This window comes from Telmatherina bonti, assembly GCF_933228915.1.
Source record: "Telmatherina bonti genome assembly, chromosome: 14".
NCBI classification, from domain to species: Eukaryota; Metazoa; Chordata; class Actinopteri; order Atheriniformes; family Telmatherinidae; genus Telmatherina; species Telmatherina bonti.
This window is the reverse complement of record NC_136612.1, coordinates 39552675-39572693: the sequence shown is the minus strand read 5'-3', so window position 1 is coordinate 39572693 and position 20019 is coordinate 39552675. Positions and strand designations below refer to the sequence as shown.

At 41.0% G+C, this 20019-nt stretch overlaps 1 protein-coding gene across 1 annotated transcript; it reads left to right on the top strand.

The window, feature by feature from the left end:
- The first annotated feature begins 11639 nt into the window (after positions 1-11639).
- On the top strand, positions 11640-18940 carry LOC306765974 (sodium channel protein type 4 subunit alpha B-like). Its single transcript, XM_079253525.1, has 6 exons — positions 11640-11706; positions 11788-11889; positions 11999-12355; positions 18129-18315; positions 18384-18598; positions 18734-18940. Exons 1-6 carry the CDS (start codon positions 11662-11664, stop codon positions 18923-18925), a joined length of 1098 nt encoding a protein of 365 aa, XP_079109651.1. The 5' UTR covers positions 11640-11661; the 3' UTR covers positions 18926-18940.
- Positions 18941-20019: the final 1079 nt, after the last annotated feature.

Genomic DNA, 20019 nt, shown 5'->3' with positions numbered 1-20019 from the left:
ACGTGATGAAGATGTGATGAAGATGTGATGAAGATGTGATGAAGACGTGATGAAGATGTGATGAAGACGTGATGAAGACGTGATGAAGACGTGATGAAGATGTAATGAAGATGTGATGAAGATGTGATGAAGATGTGATGAAGATGTGATGAAGACGTGATGAAGACGTGATGAAGACGTGATGAAGACGTGATGAAGACGTGATGAAGACGAGATGAAGACGTGATGAAGACGTGATGAAGACGTGATGAAGACGTGATGAAGATGTGATGAAGATGTGATGAAGACGTGATGAAGATGTGATGAAGACGTGATGAAGACGTGATGAAGATGTGATGAAGACGTGATGAAGATGTGATGAAGACGTGATGAAGATGAGATGAAGACGTGATGAAGACGTGATGAAGACGTGATGAAGACGTGATGAAGACGTGATGAAGATGTGATGAAGATGTAATGAAGATGTGATGAAGACGTGATGAAGACGTGATGAAGACGTGATGAAGACGTGATGAAGATGAGATGAAGACGTGATGAAGACGTGATGAAGACGTGATGAAGATGTGATGAAGATGTGATGAAGACGTGATGAAGATGTGATGAAGACGTGATGAAGACGTGATGAAGATGTGATGAAGACGTGATGAAGATGTGATGAAGACGTGATGAAGATGTGATGAAGATGTGATGAAGACGTGATGAAGATGTGACGAAGATGTGACGAAGATGTGATGAAGACGTGATGAAGACGTGATGAAGACGTGATGAAGACGTGATGAAGATGTGATGAAGACGTGATGAAGATGTGATGAAGACGTGATGAAGTTGTGATGAAGATGTGATGAAGATGTGATGAAGATGTGATGAAGACGTGATGAAGATGTGATGAAGACGTGATGAAGATGTGATGAAGATGTGATGAAGACGTGATGAAGATGTGATGAAGACGTGATGAAGACGTGATGAAGACGTGATGAAGACGTGATGAAGATGTAATGAAGATGTGATGAAGATGTGATGAAGATGTGATGAAGACGTGATGAAGACGTGATGAAGATGTAATGAAGATGTGATGAAGATGTGATGAAGATGTGATGAAGACGTGATGAAGATGTGATGAAGACGTGATGAAGACGTGATAAAGACGTGATGAAGATGTAATGAAGATGTGATGAAGACGTGATGAAGACGTGATGAAGATGTGATGAAGATGTGATGAAGACGTGATGAAGATGTGATGAAGACGTGATGAAGACGTGATGAAGACGTGATGAAGATGTAATGAAGATGTGATGAAGATGTGATGAAGACGTGATGAAGATGTGATGAAGATGTGATGAAGACGTGATGAAGACGTGATGAAGACGTGATGAAGACGTGATGAAGATGTGATGAAGACGTGATGAAGATGTGATGAAGACGTGATGAAGACGTGATGAAGACGTGATGAAGATGTAATGAAGATGTGATGAAGACGTGATGAAGACGTGATGAAGAGGTGATGAAGACGTGATGAAGATGTGATGAAGACGTGATGAAGATGTGATGAAGACGTGATGAAGACGTGATGAAGACGTGATGAAGACGTGATGAAGATGTAATGAAGATGTGATGAAGATGTGATGAAGATGTGATGAAGACGTGATGAAGACGTGATGAAGACGTGATGAAGATGTAATGAAGATGTGATGAAGACGTGATGAAGACGTGATGAAGACGTGATGAAGATGTGATGAAGATGTGATGAAGATGTGATGAAGTTGTGATGAAGACGTGATGAAGATGTGATGAAGTTGTGATGAAGATGTGATGAAGACATGATGAAGACGTGAAGAAAACGTGATGAAGATGTGATGAAGATGTGATGAAGACGTGATGAAGACGTGATGAAGATGTGATGAAGACGTGATGAAGACGTGATGAAGTTGTGATGAAGACGTGATGAAGATGTGATGAAGATGTGATGAAGATGTGATGAAGACGTGATGAAGATGTGATGAAGTTGTGATGAAGACGTGATGAAGATGTGATGAAGTTGTGATGAAGATGTGATGAAGACATGATGAAGACGTGAAGAAAACGTGATGAAGATGTGATGAAGATGTGATGAAGACGTGATGAAGACGTGATGAAGATGTGATGAAGACGTGATGAAGACGTGATGAAGTTGTGATGAAGATGTGATGAAGACATGATGAAGACGTGAAGAAGATGTGATGAAGATGTGATGAAGACGTGATGAAGACGTGATGAAGACGTGATGAAGATGTAATGAAGACGTGATGAAGACGTGATGAAGACGTGATGAAGATGTGATGAAGACGTGATGAAGATGTGATGAAGATGTGATGAAGATGTGATGAAGACGTGATGAAGATGTGATGAAGACGTGATGAAGACGTGATGAAGACGTGATGAAGATGTAATGAAGATGTGATGAAGATGTGATGAAGATGTGATGAAGATGTGATGAAGACGTGATGAAGACGTGATGAAGACGTGATGAAGACGTGATGAAGACGTGATGAAGATGAGATGAAGACGTGATGAAGACGTGATGAAGACGTGATGAAGACGTGATGAAGATGTGATGAAGATGTGATGAAGACGTGATGAAGATGTGATGAAGACGTGATGAAGACGTGATGAAGATGTGATGAAGACGTGATGAAGATGTGATGAAGACGTGATGAAGACGTGATGAAGATGTGATGAAGACGTGATGAAGATGTGATGAAGATGTGATGAAGACGTGATGAAGATGTGATGAAGACGTGATGAAGACGTGATGAAGATGAGATGAAGACGTGATGAAGACGTGATGAAGACGTGATGAAGACGTGATGAAGATGTGATGAAGATGTGATGAAGATGTAATGAAGATGTGATGAAGACGTGATGAAGACGTGATGAAGACGTGATGAAGACGTGATGAAGATGTGATGAAGATGTGATGAAGACGTGATGAAGATGTGATGAAGACGTGATGAAGACGTGATGAAGATGTGATGAAGACGTGATGAAGATGTCATGAAGACGTGATGAAGATTTGATGAAGATGTGATGAAGACGTGACGAAGATGTGATGAAGATGTGATGAAGACGTGATGAAGACGTGATGAAGACGTGATGAAGATGTGATGAAGATGTGATGAAGACGTGATGAAGATGTGATGAAGACGTGATGAAGTTGTGATGAAGATGTGATGAAGATGTGATGAAGATGTGATGAAGACGTGATGAAGATGTGATGAAGACGTGATGAAGATGTGATGAAGATGTGATGAAGACGTGATGAAGATGTGATGAAGACGTGATGAAGACGTGATGAAGACGTGATGAAGACGTGATGAAGATGTAATGAAGATGTGATGAAGATGTGATGAAGATGTGATGAAGACGTGATGAAGATGTGATGAAGACGTGATAAAGACGTGATGAAGATGTAATGAAGATGTGATGAAGACGTGATGAAGACGTGATGAAGATGTGATGAAGATGTGATGAAGACGTGATGAAGATGTGATGAAGACGTGATGAAGACGTGATGAAGACGTGATGAAGATGTAATGAAGATGTGATGAAGATGTGATGAAGACGTGATGAAGATGTGATGAAGATGTGATGAAGACGTGATGAAGACGTGATGAAGACGTGATGAAGACGTGATGAAGATGTAATGAAGATGTGATGAAGACGTGATGAAGATGTGATGAAGACGTGATGAAGACGTGATGAAGACGTGATGAAGATGTAATGAAGATGTGATGAAGACGTGATGAAGACGTGATGAAGAGGTGATGAAGACGTGATGAAGATGTGATGAAGACGTGATGAAGACGTGATGAAGACGTGATGAAGACGTGATGAAGACGTGATGAAGATGTAATGAAGATGTGATGAAGATGTGATGAAGATGTGATGAAGACGTGATGAAGACGTGATGAAGACGTGATGAAGACGTGATGAAGATGTGATGAAGACGTGATGAAGATGTGATGAAGACATGATGAAGACGTGAAGAAGACGTGATGAAGATGTGATGAAGATGTGATGAAGATGTGATGAAGACGTGATGAAGATGTGATGAAGTTGTGATGAAGACGTGATGAAGATGTGATGAAGTTGTGATGAAGATGTGATGAAGACATGATGAAGACGTGAAGAAGACGTGATTAAGATGTGATGAAGATGTGATGAAGACGTGATGAAGACGTGATGAAGATGTGATGAAGACGTGATGAAGACGTGATGAAGTTGTGATGAAGATGTGATGAAGACATGATGAAGACGTGAAGAAGATGTGATGAAGATGTGATGAAGACGTGATGAAGACGTGATGAAGACGTGATGAAGATGTAATGAAGACGTGATGAAGACGTGATGAAGACGTGATGAAGATGTGATGAAGACGTGATGAAGACGTGACGAAGAAATGATGAAGACGTGATGAAGACGTGATGAAGACGTGATGAAGATGTAATGAAGATGTGATGAAGACGTGATGAAGACGTGATGAAGACGTGATGAAGATGTAATGAAGATGTGATGAAGATGTGATGAAGACGCGATGAAGACGTGATGAAGATGTGATGAAGACGTGATGAAGACGTGATAAAGACGTGATGAAGATGTGATGAAGACGTGATGAAGATGTAATGAAGATGTGATGAAGACGTGATGAAGATGTAATGAAGATGTGATGAAGACGTGATGAAGATGTGATGAAGACGTGATGAAGATGTAATGAAGATGTGATGAAGACGCAATGAAGACGTGATGAAGATGTGATGAAGTTGTGACGAAGAAATGATGAAGATGTGATGAAGATGTGACGAAGAAATGAAGACGTGATGAAGACGTGATGAAGATGTGATGAAGATGTGATGAAGATGTGATGAAGATGTGATGAAGACGTGATGAAGATGTGATGAAGATGTGATGAAGACGTGATGAAGACGTGATGAAGTTGTGATGAAGATGTAATGAAGATGTGATGAAGTTGTGATGAAGACGTGATGAAGATGTGATGAAGATGTGATGAAGACGTGATGAAGATGTGATGAAGACGTGATGAAGATGTGATGAAGATGTGATGAAGTTGTGATGAAGACGTGATGAAGACGTGATGAAGACGTGATGAAGATGTGATGAAGATGTGATGAAGATGTGATGAAGATGTGATGAAGATGTGATGAAGTTGTGATGAAGATGTGATGAAGATGTGATGAAGACGTGATGAAGATGTGATGAAGATGTGATGAAGATGTGATGAAGATGTGATGAAGATGTAATGAAGATGTGATGAAGACGTGATGAAGATGTGATGAAGATGTGATGAAGATGTAATGAAGATGTGATGAAGATGTGATGAAGATGTGATGAAGATGTGATGAAGATGTAATGAAGATGTGATGAAGATGTGATGAAGATGTAATGAAGATGTGATGAAGATGTGATGAAGATGTGATGAAGATGTGATGAAGTTGTGATGAAGATGTGATGAAGATGTGATGAAGATGTGATGAAGATGTAATGAAGATGTGATGAAGACGTGATGAAGACGTGATGAAGATGTGATGAAGATGTGATGAAGATGTGATGAAGATGTGATGAAGACGTGATGAAGATGTGATGAAGATGTGATGAAGACGTGATGAAGATGTGATGAAGTTGTAATGAAGATGTGATGAAGACGTGATGAAGATGTGAAGACGTGATGAAGACGTGATGAAGATGTGATGAAGACGTGATGAAGACGTGATGAAGATGTGATGAAGACGTGATGAAGATGTGATGAAGTTGTAATGAAGATGTGATGAAGACGTGATGAAGATGTGAAGACGTGATGAAGACGTGATGAAGACGTGATGAAGACGTGATGAAGATGTGAAGATGTGATGAAGACGTGATGAAGACGTGATGAAGATGTGATGAAGATGTGATGAAGACGTGATGAAGACGTGATGAAGATGTGATGAAGATGTGATGAAGACGTGATGAAGATGTGATGAAGACGTGATGAAGATGTGATGAAGATGTGATGAAGACGTGATGAAGATGTGATGAAGACGTGATGAAGATGTGATGAAGACGTGATGAAGATGTGATGAAGATGTGATGAAGATGTGAAGATGTGATGAAGACGTGATGAAGATGTGAAGATGTGATGAAGACGTGATGAAGATGTGAAGATGTGATGAAGATGTGATGAAGATGTGAAGATGTGATGAAGACGTGATGAAGATGTGAAGACGTGATGAAGACGTGATGAAGATGTGAAGATGTGATGAAGACGTGATGAAGATGTGAAGATGTGATGAAGATGTGATGAAGATGTGAAGATGTGATGAAGACGTGATGAAGATGTGAAGATGTGATGAAGACGTGATGAAGATGTGATGAAGATGTGATGAAGAGGTGATGATGACGCGATGAAGACGTGATGAAGACGTGATGAAGATGTGATGAAGACGTGATGAAGATGTGATGAAGACGTGATGAAGATGTGATGAAGACGTGATGAAGATGTGATGAAGATGTGATGAAGATGTGATGAAGACGTGATGAAGACGTGATGAAGACGTGATGAAGACGTGATGAAGATGTGATGAAGATGTGATGAAGAGGTGATGATGACGCGATGAAGACGTGATGAAGACGTGATGAAGACGTGATGAAGACGTGATGAAGACGTGATGATGACGCGATGAAGACGTGATGAAGACGTGACGAAGATGTGATGAAGATGTAATGAAGATGTGATGAAGTTGTGATGAAGACGTGATGAAGATGTGATGAAGACGTGATGAAGTTGTGATGAAGATGTAATGAAGATGTGATGAAGTTGTGATGAAGACGTGATGAAGATGTGAAGATGTGATGAAGTTGTGATGAAGACGTGATGAAGACGTGATGAAGACGTGATGAAGATGTGATGAAGATGTGATGAAGTTGTGATGAAGACGTGATGAAGACGTGATGAAGATGTGAAGATGTGATGAAGTTGTGATGAAGACGTGATGAAGACGTGATGAAGACGTGATGAAGATGTGATGAAGATGTGATGAAGTTGTGATGAAGATGTGATGAAGATGTGAAGATGTGATGAAGACGTGATGAAGATGTAATGAAGATGTGATGAAGACGTGATGAAGACGTGATGAAGACGTGATGAAGATGTGATGAAGACGTGATGAAGACGTGATGAAGACGTGATGAAGATGTAATGAAGATGTGATGAAGACGTGATGAAGACGTGATGAAGACGTGATGAAGACGTGATGAAGACGTGATGAAGATGTGATGAAGTTGTGATGAAGACGTGATGAAGATGTGATGAAGACGTGATGAAGACGTGATGAAGACGTGATGAAGATGTGATGAAGACGTGATGAAGACGTGATGAAGACGTGATGAAGATGTGATGAAGTTGTGATGAAGACGTGATGAAGATGTGATGAAGACGTGATGAAGATGTGAAGATGTGATGAAGACGTGATGAAGATGTAATGAAGATGTGATGAAGACGTGATGAAGACGTGATGAAGACGTGATGAAGATGTGATGAAGATGTGATGAAGACGTGATGAAGATGTGATGAAGTTGTGAAGATGTGATGAAGACGTGATGAAGATGTAATGAAGATGTGATGAAGACGTGATGAAGACGTGATGAAGATGTGATGAAGATGTGAAGATGTGATGAAGTTGTGAAGATGTGATGAAGACGTGATGAAGATGTGATGAAGATGTGAAGATGTGATGAAGATGTAATGAAGATGTGATGAAGACGTGATGAAGACGTGATGAAGATGTGATGAAGACGTGATGAAGATGTGATGAAGACGTGATGAAGATGTAATGAAGATGTGATGAAGACGTGATGAAGACGTGATGAAGATGTGATGAAGACGTGATGAAGATGTGAAGATGTGATGAAGACGTGATGAAGACGTGATGAAGACGTGATGAAGATGTGATGAAGATGTGATGAAGACGTGATGAAGACGTGATGAAGACGTGATGAAGACGTGATGAAGATGTGATGAAGACGTGATGAAGATGTGATGAAGACGTGATGAAGACGTGATGAAGATGTGATGAAGACGTGATGAAGACGTGATGAAGATGTGATGAAGACGTGATGAAGACGTGATGAAGATGTGATGAAGACGTGATGAAGACGTGATGAAGATGTGATGAAGACGTGATGAAGAGGTGATGATGACGCGATGAAGATGTGAAGATGTGATGAAGACGTGATGAAGACGTGATGAAGACGTGATGAAGACGTGATGAAGTCGTGATGAAGAGGTGATGATGACGTGATGAAGATGTGAAGATGTGATGAAGACGTGATGAAGACGTGATGAAGACGTGATGAAGACGTGATGAAGATGTGATGAAGACGTGATGAAGAGGTGATGATGACGCGATGAAGACGTGATGAAGACGTGATGAAGACGTGATGAAGAGGTGATGATGACGCGATGAAGACGTGATGAATACGTGATGAAGACGTGATGAAGATGTGATGAAGATGTGATGAAGACGTGATGAAGATGTGAAGATGTGATGAAGACGTGATGAAGACGTGATGAAGACGTGATGAAGACGTGATGAAGATGTGATGAAGACGTGATGAAGAGGTGATGATGACGCGATGAAGACGTGATGAAGACGTGATGAAGACGTGATGAAGATGTGATGAAGACGTGATGAAGACGTGATGAAGATGTGAAGATGTGATGAAGATGTGATGAAGACGTGATGAAGAGGTGATGATGACGCGATGAAGACGTGATGAAGACGTGATGAAGACGTGATGAAGATGTGATGAAGACGTGATGAAGATGTGAAGATGTGATGAAGACGTGATGAAGACGTGATGAAGACGTGATGAAGATGTGATGAAGATGTGATGAAGTTGTGATGAAGACGTGATGAAGACGTGATGAAGATGTAATGAAGATGTGATGAAGTTGTGATGAAGATGTGATGAAGAGGTGATGATGACGCGATGAAGACGTGATGAAGACGTGATGAAGATGTAATGAAGATGTGATGAAGATGTGATGAAGAGGTGATGATGACGCGATGAAGACGTGATGAAGACGTGATGAAGATGTGATGAAGACGTGATGAAGATGTGATGAAGACGTGATGAAGATGTGAAGATGTGATGAAGACGTGATGAAGACGTGATGAAGACGTGATGAAGATGTGATGAAGACGTGATGATGACGCGATGAAGACGTGATGAAGACGTGATGAAGACGTGATGAAGACATGATGAAGACGTGATGAAGATGTAATGAAGATGTGATGAAGTTGTGATGAAGATGTGATGAAGATGTAATGAAGATGTGATGAAGTTGTGATGAAGATGTGATGAAGATGTAATGAAGATGTGATGAAGATGTGATGAAGAGGTGATGATGACGCGATGAAGACGTGATGAAGACGTGATGAAGACGTGATGAAGATGTAATGAAGATGTGATGAAGTTGTGATGAAGATGTGATGAAGATGTAATGAAGATGTGATGAAGTTGTGATGAAGATGTGATGAAGACGTGATGAAGACATGATGAAGATGTGATGAAGATGTGATGAAGACATGATGAAGACGTGATGAAGATGTGAAGTTGTGATGAAGACGTGATGAAGACGTGATGAAGACGTGATGAAGACGTGATGAAGACGTGATGAAGACGTGATGAAGACATGATGAAGATGTGATGAAGATGTGATGAAGACGTGATGAAGATGTGATGAAGACGTGATGAAGATGTGAAGATGTGATGAAGACGTGATGAAGACGTGAAGAAGATGTGATGAAGACGTGATGAAGACGTGATGAAGACGTGATGAAGACGTGATGAAGATGTGATGAAGATGTGATGAAGACGTGATGAAGACGTGATGAAGACGTGAAGAAGATGTGATGAAGATGTGATGAAGACGTGATGAAGACGTGAAGAAGATGTGATGAAGACGTGATGAAGATGTGATGAAGACGTGAAGAAGATGTGATGAAGATGTGATGAAGATGTGATGAAGACGTGATGAAGATGTGATGAAGATGTGATGAAGACGTGATGAAGATGTGATGAAGACGTGATGAAGATGTGAAGAAGATGTGATGAAGATGTGATGAAGATGTGATGAAGACGTGATGAAGACGTGATGAAGACGTGAAGAAGATGTGATGAAGACGTGATGAAGATGTGATGAAGACGTGATGAAGACGTGATGAAGATGTGATGAAGATGTGATGAAGACGTGATGAAGACGTGATGAAGACGTGAAGAAGATGTGATGAAGACGTGATGAAGATGTGATGAAGACGTGATGAAGATGTGATGAAGACGTGATGAAGACGTGATGAAGACGTGAAGAAGATGTGATGAAGATGTGATGAAGACGTGATGAAGACGTGAAGAAGATGTGATGAAGACGTGATGAAGATGTGATGAAGACGTGAAGAAGATGTGATGAAGATGTGATGAAGACGTGATGAAGACGTGATGAAGACGTGATGAAGATGTGATGAAGATGTGATGAAGACGTGATGAAGACGTGATGAAGACGTGAAGAAGATGTGATGAAGATGTGATGAAGACGTGATGAAGACGTGATGAAGATGTGATGAAGACGTGAAGAAGATGTGATGAAGATGTGATGAAGATGTGATGAAGACGTGATGAAGATGTGATGAAGATGTGATGAAGACGTGATGAAGATGTGATGAAGACGTGATGAAGATGTGAAGAAGATGTGATGAAGATGTGATGAAGATGTGATGAAGACGTGATGAAGACGTGATGAAGACGTGAAGAAGATGTGATGAAGACGTGATGAAGATGTGATGAAGACGTGATGAAGACGTGATGAAGATGTGATGAAGATGTGATGAAGACGTGATGAAGACGTGATGAAGACGTGAAGAAGATGTGATGAAGACGTGATGAAGATGTGATGAAGACGTGATGAAGATGTGATGAAGACGTGATGAAGACGTGATGAAGACGTGAAGAAGATGTGATGAAGATGTGATGAAGACGTGATGAAGACGTGAAGAAGATGTGATGAAGACGTGATGAAGATGTGATGAAGACGTGAAGAAGATGTGATGAAGATGTGATGAAGACGTGATGAAGACGTGATGAAGACGTGATGAAGATGTGATGAAGATGTGATGAAGACGTGATGAAGACGTGATGAAGACGTGAAGAAGATGTGATGAAGATGTGATGAAGACGTGATGAAGACGTGATGAAGATGTGATGAAGACGTGATGAAGATGAAGATGATTCCCAACCAGTTGGGGGTAATAAAGCAGTGTAGGAGGAACCAGTGTATTCATGTTGAGTGGAGAATCATTGCAACTTGCTCAGGTTACCTGGTTTACAAAATGGATGAACAGCTTGCATTAACTGTTAATGTATCTGTCATGATTTCCGCAACAAATGTCCTCCCCAGGTAAATGCACACACCTGTTCTCATCCGGTGATAAAATACACCATTTGCCTTATTAATTCATTTCCATCTTAAACATCATAAAACCATGCAGTTTGTTTCTTCCAAATCAGTGAGTTAGAGTTTTTTGAACCCTGACCTCTGACCCCTAGGTCTTCACTGGAATCTTTACAGCTGAGATGGTCCTCAAACTTCTGGCTATGGACCCATATTACTACTTCCAGGTCTGAATTCTTGTTTGTTAGATTACTGTGTCTGATGGCAGCTTTTCCGTCTATGAAATGGCCTTGTTGTTGTGGTTACAGGTAGGCTGGAATATCTTTGACAGCATCATCGTCACCATGAGTCTGGTTGAGCTTGGACTGGCTAATGTTCAGGGTCTTTCGGTGCTGCGCTCCTTCCGTCTGGTGAGTGCATCACTTTTATTATCAACATCATGTGACCAGAAACTGTTAGATTACTGGACACCTGTTTCTTCACCTGTAACCTCCGCTGACTTTTTGTCCACTTGATCAGATGCGAGTGTTTAAGCTGGCCAAATCATGGCCAACCCTCAACATGCTGATAAAGATCATTGGAAACTCTGTGGGGGCTCTGGGGAATCTGACTCTGGTCCTCGCCATCATCGTCTTCATCTTCGCTGTTGTTGGCATGCAGCTGTTTGGGAAGAACTACAAGGACTGTGTCTGTCGTATTTCAGAGGACTGTGAGCTTCCTCGCTGGCACATGGATGACTTCTTCCACTCCTTCCTTATCATCTTCAGGATCTTGTGTGGAGAATGGATCGAGACCATGTGGGACTGCATGGAGGTGTCGGGTCAGGCCATGTGTCTCATCGTTTTCATGATGGTCATGGTCATTGGAAACCTGGTGGTAAGTTTCTGCAGTCAGGTGGTTTCTGATCTGAGTCGGGTGTCAACAGATATTATAGCTTCAGTCAGTTGTCAAAAAATGTTTAAGCCTCCTGTTATGTTGTGGGTCAAGTTGAGTTCTGCAGTAACTGCAGACTGGAAGGAAGACCAGAGAGCAGGGAGGTACAGTAATAATTTTTACCAGAAATAAAAGCATCAGCTTCTACATGCTGGCAGAAGAGAGAAATGGGTGACTCTGACAATGTTTTTTAGATTCTAAAATCCAGTTTTTTGTTGCATTTCTGATTTGTGGAATAAAATTCAGCTCAGAGTCAAATAAAACATCCAGATTTATCACACTGAGAGGGATGGAAACCTTGCAGTCTGCATGAAATGATCTCCATCTTGTTTTCAGGACCGATAATTAAAACCTCAGTTTTGTCCTGGTTGAGCTGTAAGAAATTCTCTGCCATCCGTGACTTCATATCTAAAATACAGTTTGAAAGGGTGTGAACTGGCTCATCAGGAGATACGGCAATGTAAAGCTGCGTATCATCAGCATAGCTGTGAACATTAGCTAAAGTCGTTCCTCTTTATAAAAATGGAGACAAACATGAAATTTCCAATTACAGGCCAGTGTCTTTCCTTCCCCAATTTTCCAAAATTTTAGAAAAAGTATTTGTTAGTAGACTAAACAAATTCTTACACATGGAAAATATTTTAACCAACTGTCAGTATGGTTTTAGGCCAAACCATTCAACAGCATTGGCAATAATGGAATTAACTGAGAAAATAGCAAAAGAAATAGATGATAAAAATGTCTTGCAAAAAGCATTTGATGTGATAAATCACCAACGGCTATTGTGGAAACTCAATAAATACGGAATAAGAGGGATCGCCCATAAATGGATCACCAGTTATTTAGAAAATAGAAAACAATATGTTCAAATTAATGATACAGAATCAGATTTGTGTGACATAAATTGGGGGGTACTTCAAGGTTCAATTTTGGGTCCAATTTTGTTCACATTGTATATGAATAATTTTCCAAGTGCATCAAAACTATTACTGAGTATATTGTTTGCGGATGATTCCACACTATTCTATTCAGGGCAAAACATGCAGGAAATAATGAAAGTCATAAATGAAGAACTCAAAAAATAAAACTTTGGTTTGATCAAAATAAATTAGTTTTAAATATAAATAAAACTAATTTTATTCTGTTCAATGATAAAAAGAAACATATAGATATATCTATAAAAATCGATGGGATGGAAAGTCAAAGGGTGCAGGAAACAAAGTTTTTAGTAATTATTATTGATGAGGATCTCAGTTGAAAGCCACATATAAATTTTACTAAAGGAAAAATAGCTAAATCCACAGCAGTGTTACATAAAGTTAAACCATTTCTGAATCATTCAGCATTACTCTCTTTATATAATACACTGATTATACCATATCTAATTTATTGCTCAGAAATTTGGGGAAAGACCTGTAAAACATAAACACAGCCTCTGTTCATTCTACAATAAGGGCTTTGAGAACTATTAACAATAGTAGATATAGAGATCTATCAAACCCAAGGATTATGTAATTGAAATGAAATGTAATTTAATAAAATTCTATGATATAGTAAATTGTAGTATTCTTCAGGTATTGTATAAAGCAAACAGGAACATGTTGCCAGTAAACATACAAGAAAGATTTGAAAAAAGAGAAAGTCGTTATGATTTGAAAGGAACTGACATATTTAAAAAAACCGGGGTTCAGAGCAAAAATAATGGAACCAACTGTTACCGTGAAAGGAATAAATTTATGGAATGAGCTTCAAAAGAAGTGAAAGAATTAGAAACAATCAATGCATTTAAGAAAAGCATAAAAAGAACAATATTAAAGACTTATGAAGAGTTAGAGGCACAATGTGAATTACTTTGAGAAATTACGATGGTGTTACATTTTGAATATCTGTAAATGCTTTCAAAACTATTAAAAGAAAGGAATGTAATGGGTAAAATGCAAATTTTGGAACAACTGGATGTTGTATGTGAATATTGTTAAATGGATGATCATGAAATTAAGGGGCAGATATCATAAGATTGCTCTTCTTTCTGCTCCTTTTCATTCAAGCCATATTTAATTGGCAGTCTTATTTTGTATTTATTTTTTATGTTGTTTTGAATGAAATAAATAAAAAATGAAATGAAAATTAAATGAAACATCAGCGTTATATCTCCTGATGACATTCCCAAGGGGCAACATGTACAGATTAAAAAGTATTGGGCCTAAAATTGATCCTTGGGGAACCCCACACTGGATTTCATGGTTCCTGAGGAGCATGTATCCAAACTTACAAAACACCTGTCGATATGTGAGATAGGAGTCAAACCATTTAAGAGCAGTACCTGAGATGCCCACCAGACTTCTGAGTTTGGTTAATAAGATCTGATGGTCTACTGTGCCGAAGGCGGCACTAAGATCCAGCAGAACCAGGACAGAAAGTTTAGTGAGTCCAAGTTACATCTTATATCATAAACAATGTTTAAAGCGCGTCTCGGTGCTGTGGTTCGTCCAAAAACCAGACTGATGTCTTTCTAAAATACTTTATGTATTTAAAAACTCATTAAATTGGGTAAAAACAACTTTTTCTATAACTTTACTTAAGAACAGTAAGTTGGATACAGGTCTGTAGTTATCAACAATGTTTGGATCTAAATGATTCTTCAGAAGGTCCTCACCTACTTACAGGCCAATGGGAAGACCCCCGTCTGAAGAGAGCAGTTTACTATGTTTAAAAGCTCTACCTCAAAGAAACCATTAAATGTTTTTAACAGCGATGAAGGGATGGGGTCTAAAAGGAAGGTTGTTGGGTTAGCCTGGGAGAAAACTCCACTAAGTATGTTTGCATCCACCAGGACAAAACTCTCCAGTGTTTCGTCAGGTAAAAACGATGCTTCAGACCTGTTAAAAATCCACACGTTGAGATAAAAGATTGGATCGGATGTTTGTTATGGACCATGCATGATGAGCACAGAAGTCCAATAACAAAACACCATTTGGGTTTGGAGGGCAGGGGGGCTCCAAGGACTCCAGAAAGGGTGGGTACTCTGAACTGCTGTTCGGTGCATAAGCACAGACAACAGTCAGGACCCGTCCCCCCACCCGGAGGCGGAGGGAAACTACCCTTTCATCCACCGGGGTAAACCCCAACGTGCAGGCACCAAGCTGGGGGCTGATGAGAATGCCCACACCTGCTCGGCGCCTCTCACCATGAGCAACTCCAGAGTGGAAGAAGGTCCAGCCCCTCTCGAGGGTTCTGGTTCCAGAGCCCAAGCCATGCGTCGAGGTGAGTCCAACTATGTCTAGTCGGAACCGCTCAACCTCGCACACAAGCTCAGGCTCCCTCCCCACCAGAGAGGTGACGTTCCACGTCCCTAGAGCCAGCCAGGGTCCCCGCCTCTTGCTGCCGCCCAGCTCACATTGCACCCGACCCCTACGGCTCCTCCCGCAGATGGTGAGCCCACGGGAGGTGGGGCCCAGGTAACCCTTTCGGGCTGAGCCCTACTTGGCCCCACAGGCAAAGGCGCTTACTCTTGTGCCCCACCCCCAGGCCTGGCTCTAGAGGGTAACCCGTGTCTGGGCAAGAGAACATTTCCACCCATGGTTGTAGTCATCATAGTGGTCTGTGAGCCGTACTTAGTCTGATCCCTACCGTAGACACCTGTTTGCCATGGTTGATCCTACCAGGGGCATAAAGCCCCCAACAACATAGCTGCTAAGATCCTCACGACACACAAACCCTCCACCACGATAAGGTGACGACTCATGGAGAGGCAATTACATTACTTCCACAATTTTCAAAGATTTTGGAAAAGCTCTTCATAAAACAATTGGACAGTTTTTAGAAAAAATAGCACAACAATTTTTACGGGTATGACAAGGGTTGAAGAATTATCCGAAGCAATCACTAAAAACTTAGTCAATAATTTTTATTGATTTGAAGAAAGCATTCAACACCAATGATCATAATCAAATCTTACAAAAACTGGATCACTACGGGATTAGAGGAACAGTCCACAGCTGGTTGAAAACTTATCTGCAAAAAAGGTTTCAGTATGTAGAAGTAAATCAAAGTCTGTCGGATCCTAGGCATGCTACTTGTGCAGTGCCACAGGGCTCAATCATTGGTCCAAAATATTAACAATATATGCAACGTTTCTGAAGTATTAAAATGTGTTATCTTTGCAGATGATAATTTGTGTTGAACAGGAAAAAATTTAAACAAACTTCCGAACAAAATTGAAGAATTAGAAGTACTTCAATGTTTGTTATGCTGAGATCAGATACAAAGGATTCACATGCAAACTCAGCTCTGAATTCCAACAAGGTTTTATTTGGCCTTTCTGGAATCCGGATTTTTTCCAAGAGGAATGCGGAAGACAGGTTGGCAGGCAGCCTGGCAGACAAGCAGGGAGGCAAACTGACAGGCTGGGAAGCGAACAGGATGGCGGGCAGACAAGCAGAAGGGTAGCAATCAGGCAGGCAGGCAGACAGACAGGATCTAACGGGGAAAAACACAATAGATTACAGACTTGAAAATACCGCTGAGAAGACTTCTCGAGGCCGAGAGTTGTACCGCAGGGTGAAACAACAATCTGACAAAGACTGGTAGGCTGAGCTGTCTTTAAGTAGTCTGCCGCTGATTGTCTGAACAAGGACTAGGTGTAATCCATAGCAGTGAGCACAAGGCACGCCCACCACTGCCACACACATGAGAGGGCACCATAACAGACATAAACAAAATATCCCTTAAAATCAGTAATACCAAATTTATGATATTTGGAAATACAAAAGAAAGCAACAAAAAGTTAAAAATTACTGACATTGAAATTGAACAAATCTGGAAAACCAAATTTCTTTGGGTAAAGATAGATTACCAGTTAAACTGAAATGTGTTACATGTGGAATATGTTAAAAGTAAAATTTCAAAGACAACTTTAATCTTATATAGAGCAAAGGAGATGCTCAATAATTATGGTCGGCGCTTAATCTATTGCTTTGAACTATGGCTCACCTTTACTTTCCTATATGACCTATTGTATAGAATTATGAGGATCAACTTATAAAACTACAATAGAAAAAATAGTTTTAAAAGAGAAACGAGCAATAAAAATAACTAACAATGCAGTTCATTATGCGCACACAATGAATTGTTTGCAAAGTGTTGTATCTTGAAATTACATGATTTATACTATTTTTGAACGATGCAATTTATGTTTAAAGTTAAAACAAGAGCCACTCCTGATTGCATCCTAAAGTTCTTTTCAATTCCTGAAAGCAAATATGGTTTTCGTGATCAATGTAAATTTACTTTACCAAGAGCTAAGTAAAATATTTGAACTAGAAGTGTCTGCTTTGCAGAAGTCCAATTTTGGAATAAAGCTAACTCACAAATAAAATCATGTAGTTCCTTTGCGTTTTTCAAAAAAAATAAAATTGGAATTGTAAATGGAAGTTGTTACAGCATTTTCTTTTACTTATTAAACTCCTCTGTTTTATTTCTAGTAATGATAAAATGTTCAATATAATATAGGCGGGCATTAATAAGCTTTGCTTCTGCCTGTGCCTTTTCAGCCACAGTTTTTTTTTTCTTCATTTTGTTAATGTGTAAATGTAATATGTGACTGAAAAAAATAAACTTACTAACTAAAGTAATTAACTAACTAACTAATCTTACTGTGTTTTCTGCCAATGTGGTGGACTGGATGTGCAGGCATTTCTGTCTGGGCTTGTTTCAGGTCCTGAATCTTTTTCTCGCCTTGCTGCTAAGTTCCTTCAGTGGTGATAATCTGTCAGCTCCAGAAGACGAAGGAGAGAATAACCTTCAGATTGCCATAAACCGGATCAACAGGGCGGTGGAATGGATCCTGTCAAATATCTGCACTCTGCTCGGAAAGAAGACCAGCATGGAGCCAGATCACAATGGTGGGGGCATACCAATTTATATGTTGATGTTGGAGATGTTGGAGATGTTGATGTGTGGTTCTTTCTAGCTGGACCAGCTGAGGAAGATGATGGAAACAACGAAGTCTTAGCTCTGACTTTAATGACCTCAGATCAGCCTAAGTCACAAGCCTTTAGCGATTACCATGGTAACCTGGTCAGCAACTACTACAGCATAACCTCCTTGAAGGTCCCTATCGCAGAGGCAGAGTCTGACCATGATGATGAGGAAGAGGAAGAGGAGGATGAAGAGCAACTCTCCCAAGTACTTTTTATTGATCTCTAACCTAAAACTGTTCAGTACTTTGTTTCCTCAGTGGAAATGCAGATTGTCACCAGTATTGCATAGATTTTGATTATGGGAATCAGTGAAGCTGTGTTCATGGCTGTTTATGTTCAGGAGGACAAGTCCTCTGTGTGCAGCACGGTTGAAAAACTGCCCGAAGTCCATGAGGATGAAGATGAAGATTATGATGATGATGCTGCAAACACTCCTGAAGACTGCTGTACAACCAGTATGCACACACACACACACACACACGCACACTCATACACACGTAAACACACACATTTCAGAAATCTACCGAAGTAAACCTGGTGATAATCCTTCAGTGCTTATGACATGAGGAAAATTAAAAGTTGTAAAAGTCATCAAGGTGGTCTTGATCACTGCACCTGGCATCGGCTCACTGTCCAATTTTAATCAAATTTAGTCACCACAACACAAAAACACTGACAACTCATGGACATGGACACGCAGTGTAGGCCGGGTGGGGCTGCTAAGGGTCAGCTCCCGACACGGTGTGGTCACCCCCCTCAATTTTAAGTGCAATTAACAGACATTTCACAATCATTGGCGGAGGCAGGGGCGATGGGGTCCTCCCACACCCCTATTTCCGGGGCTTTGCCGGAGGGGTTCGGGCGGGGGGTTGCTGTCCAATAGACCTGGTCCTCAACTGGCTTGGCTGGGAGACGGCGCTGCTGTCTCTGGGGTGTGCCGGGTCGGCTGCATCTGTGGGGGGTTAGGGGGGGACTGGGGGTGATGGGCGGTGGTCATGGGGGCCTTGGTCGGGGTCTGCCTGCCCTCTGTCCCCCCGGGGCATCTCACATGGGGCATTGGGGCATGTCAGGAAGAAGAGATTAAGTTGAGTGTGAGCGAATAAGTGAATTTGCAAATGGAAAGTCTGTGTCTGTGTGTGTTGGGGGGGTAAGGGGAGGAATCAGGGTAAAATATTTCAGGTAAGTTGGTGGGCAATGGGATGCGATACACAATGTGATGGATGTGTATGATGGAGTGTGCTTGTGTATAAGGAGTATGAGGCCAGATGGAAGGGGGGCTAGGTGGTGGGTGTGTATGTGTGTAGAGTGGAGTATGTATTGGGGCTTGTGTGGGTGTATCGAGATGGAGGGGTCAGTGTCAGAGGTGTGGGCATGTATAGGGGACAGTGTATAAAGGCAGCTGGGGTGGGGTGTAAAAGCATAGGAGTGTGTGAATGGGGACTGAGAAAGGGGGTGGGAGAGTGCAAGATGGGGTGTGTGTAAGTGACAGGATAGATAGTTTGTCTAGGGAGGGAGTGTGTGTATGTACGCATGTGTATGTTCCCCCTGACCATGGCGGGCTCTGGCTGTCCCCCCTCTCTGCCACCTCCTGGGTGGATGCATGGCTGGCTCTGGAGCGGGGTGGTT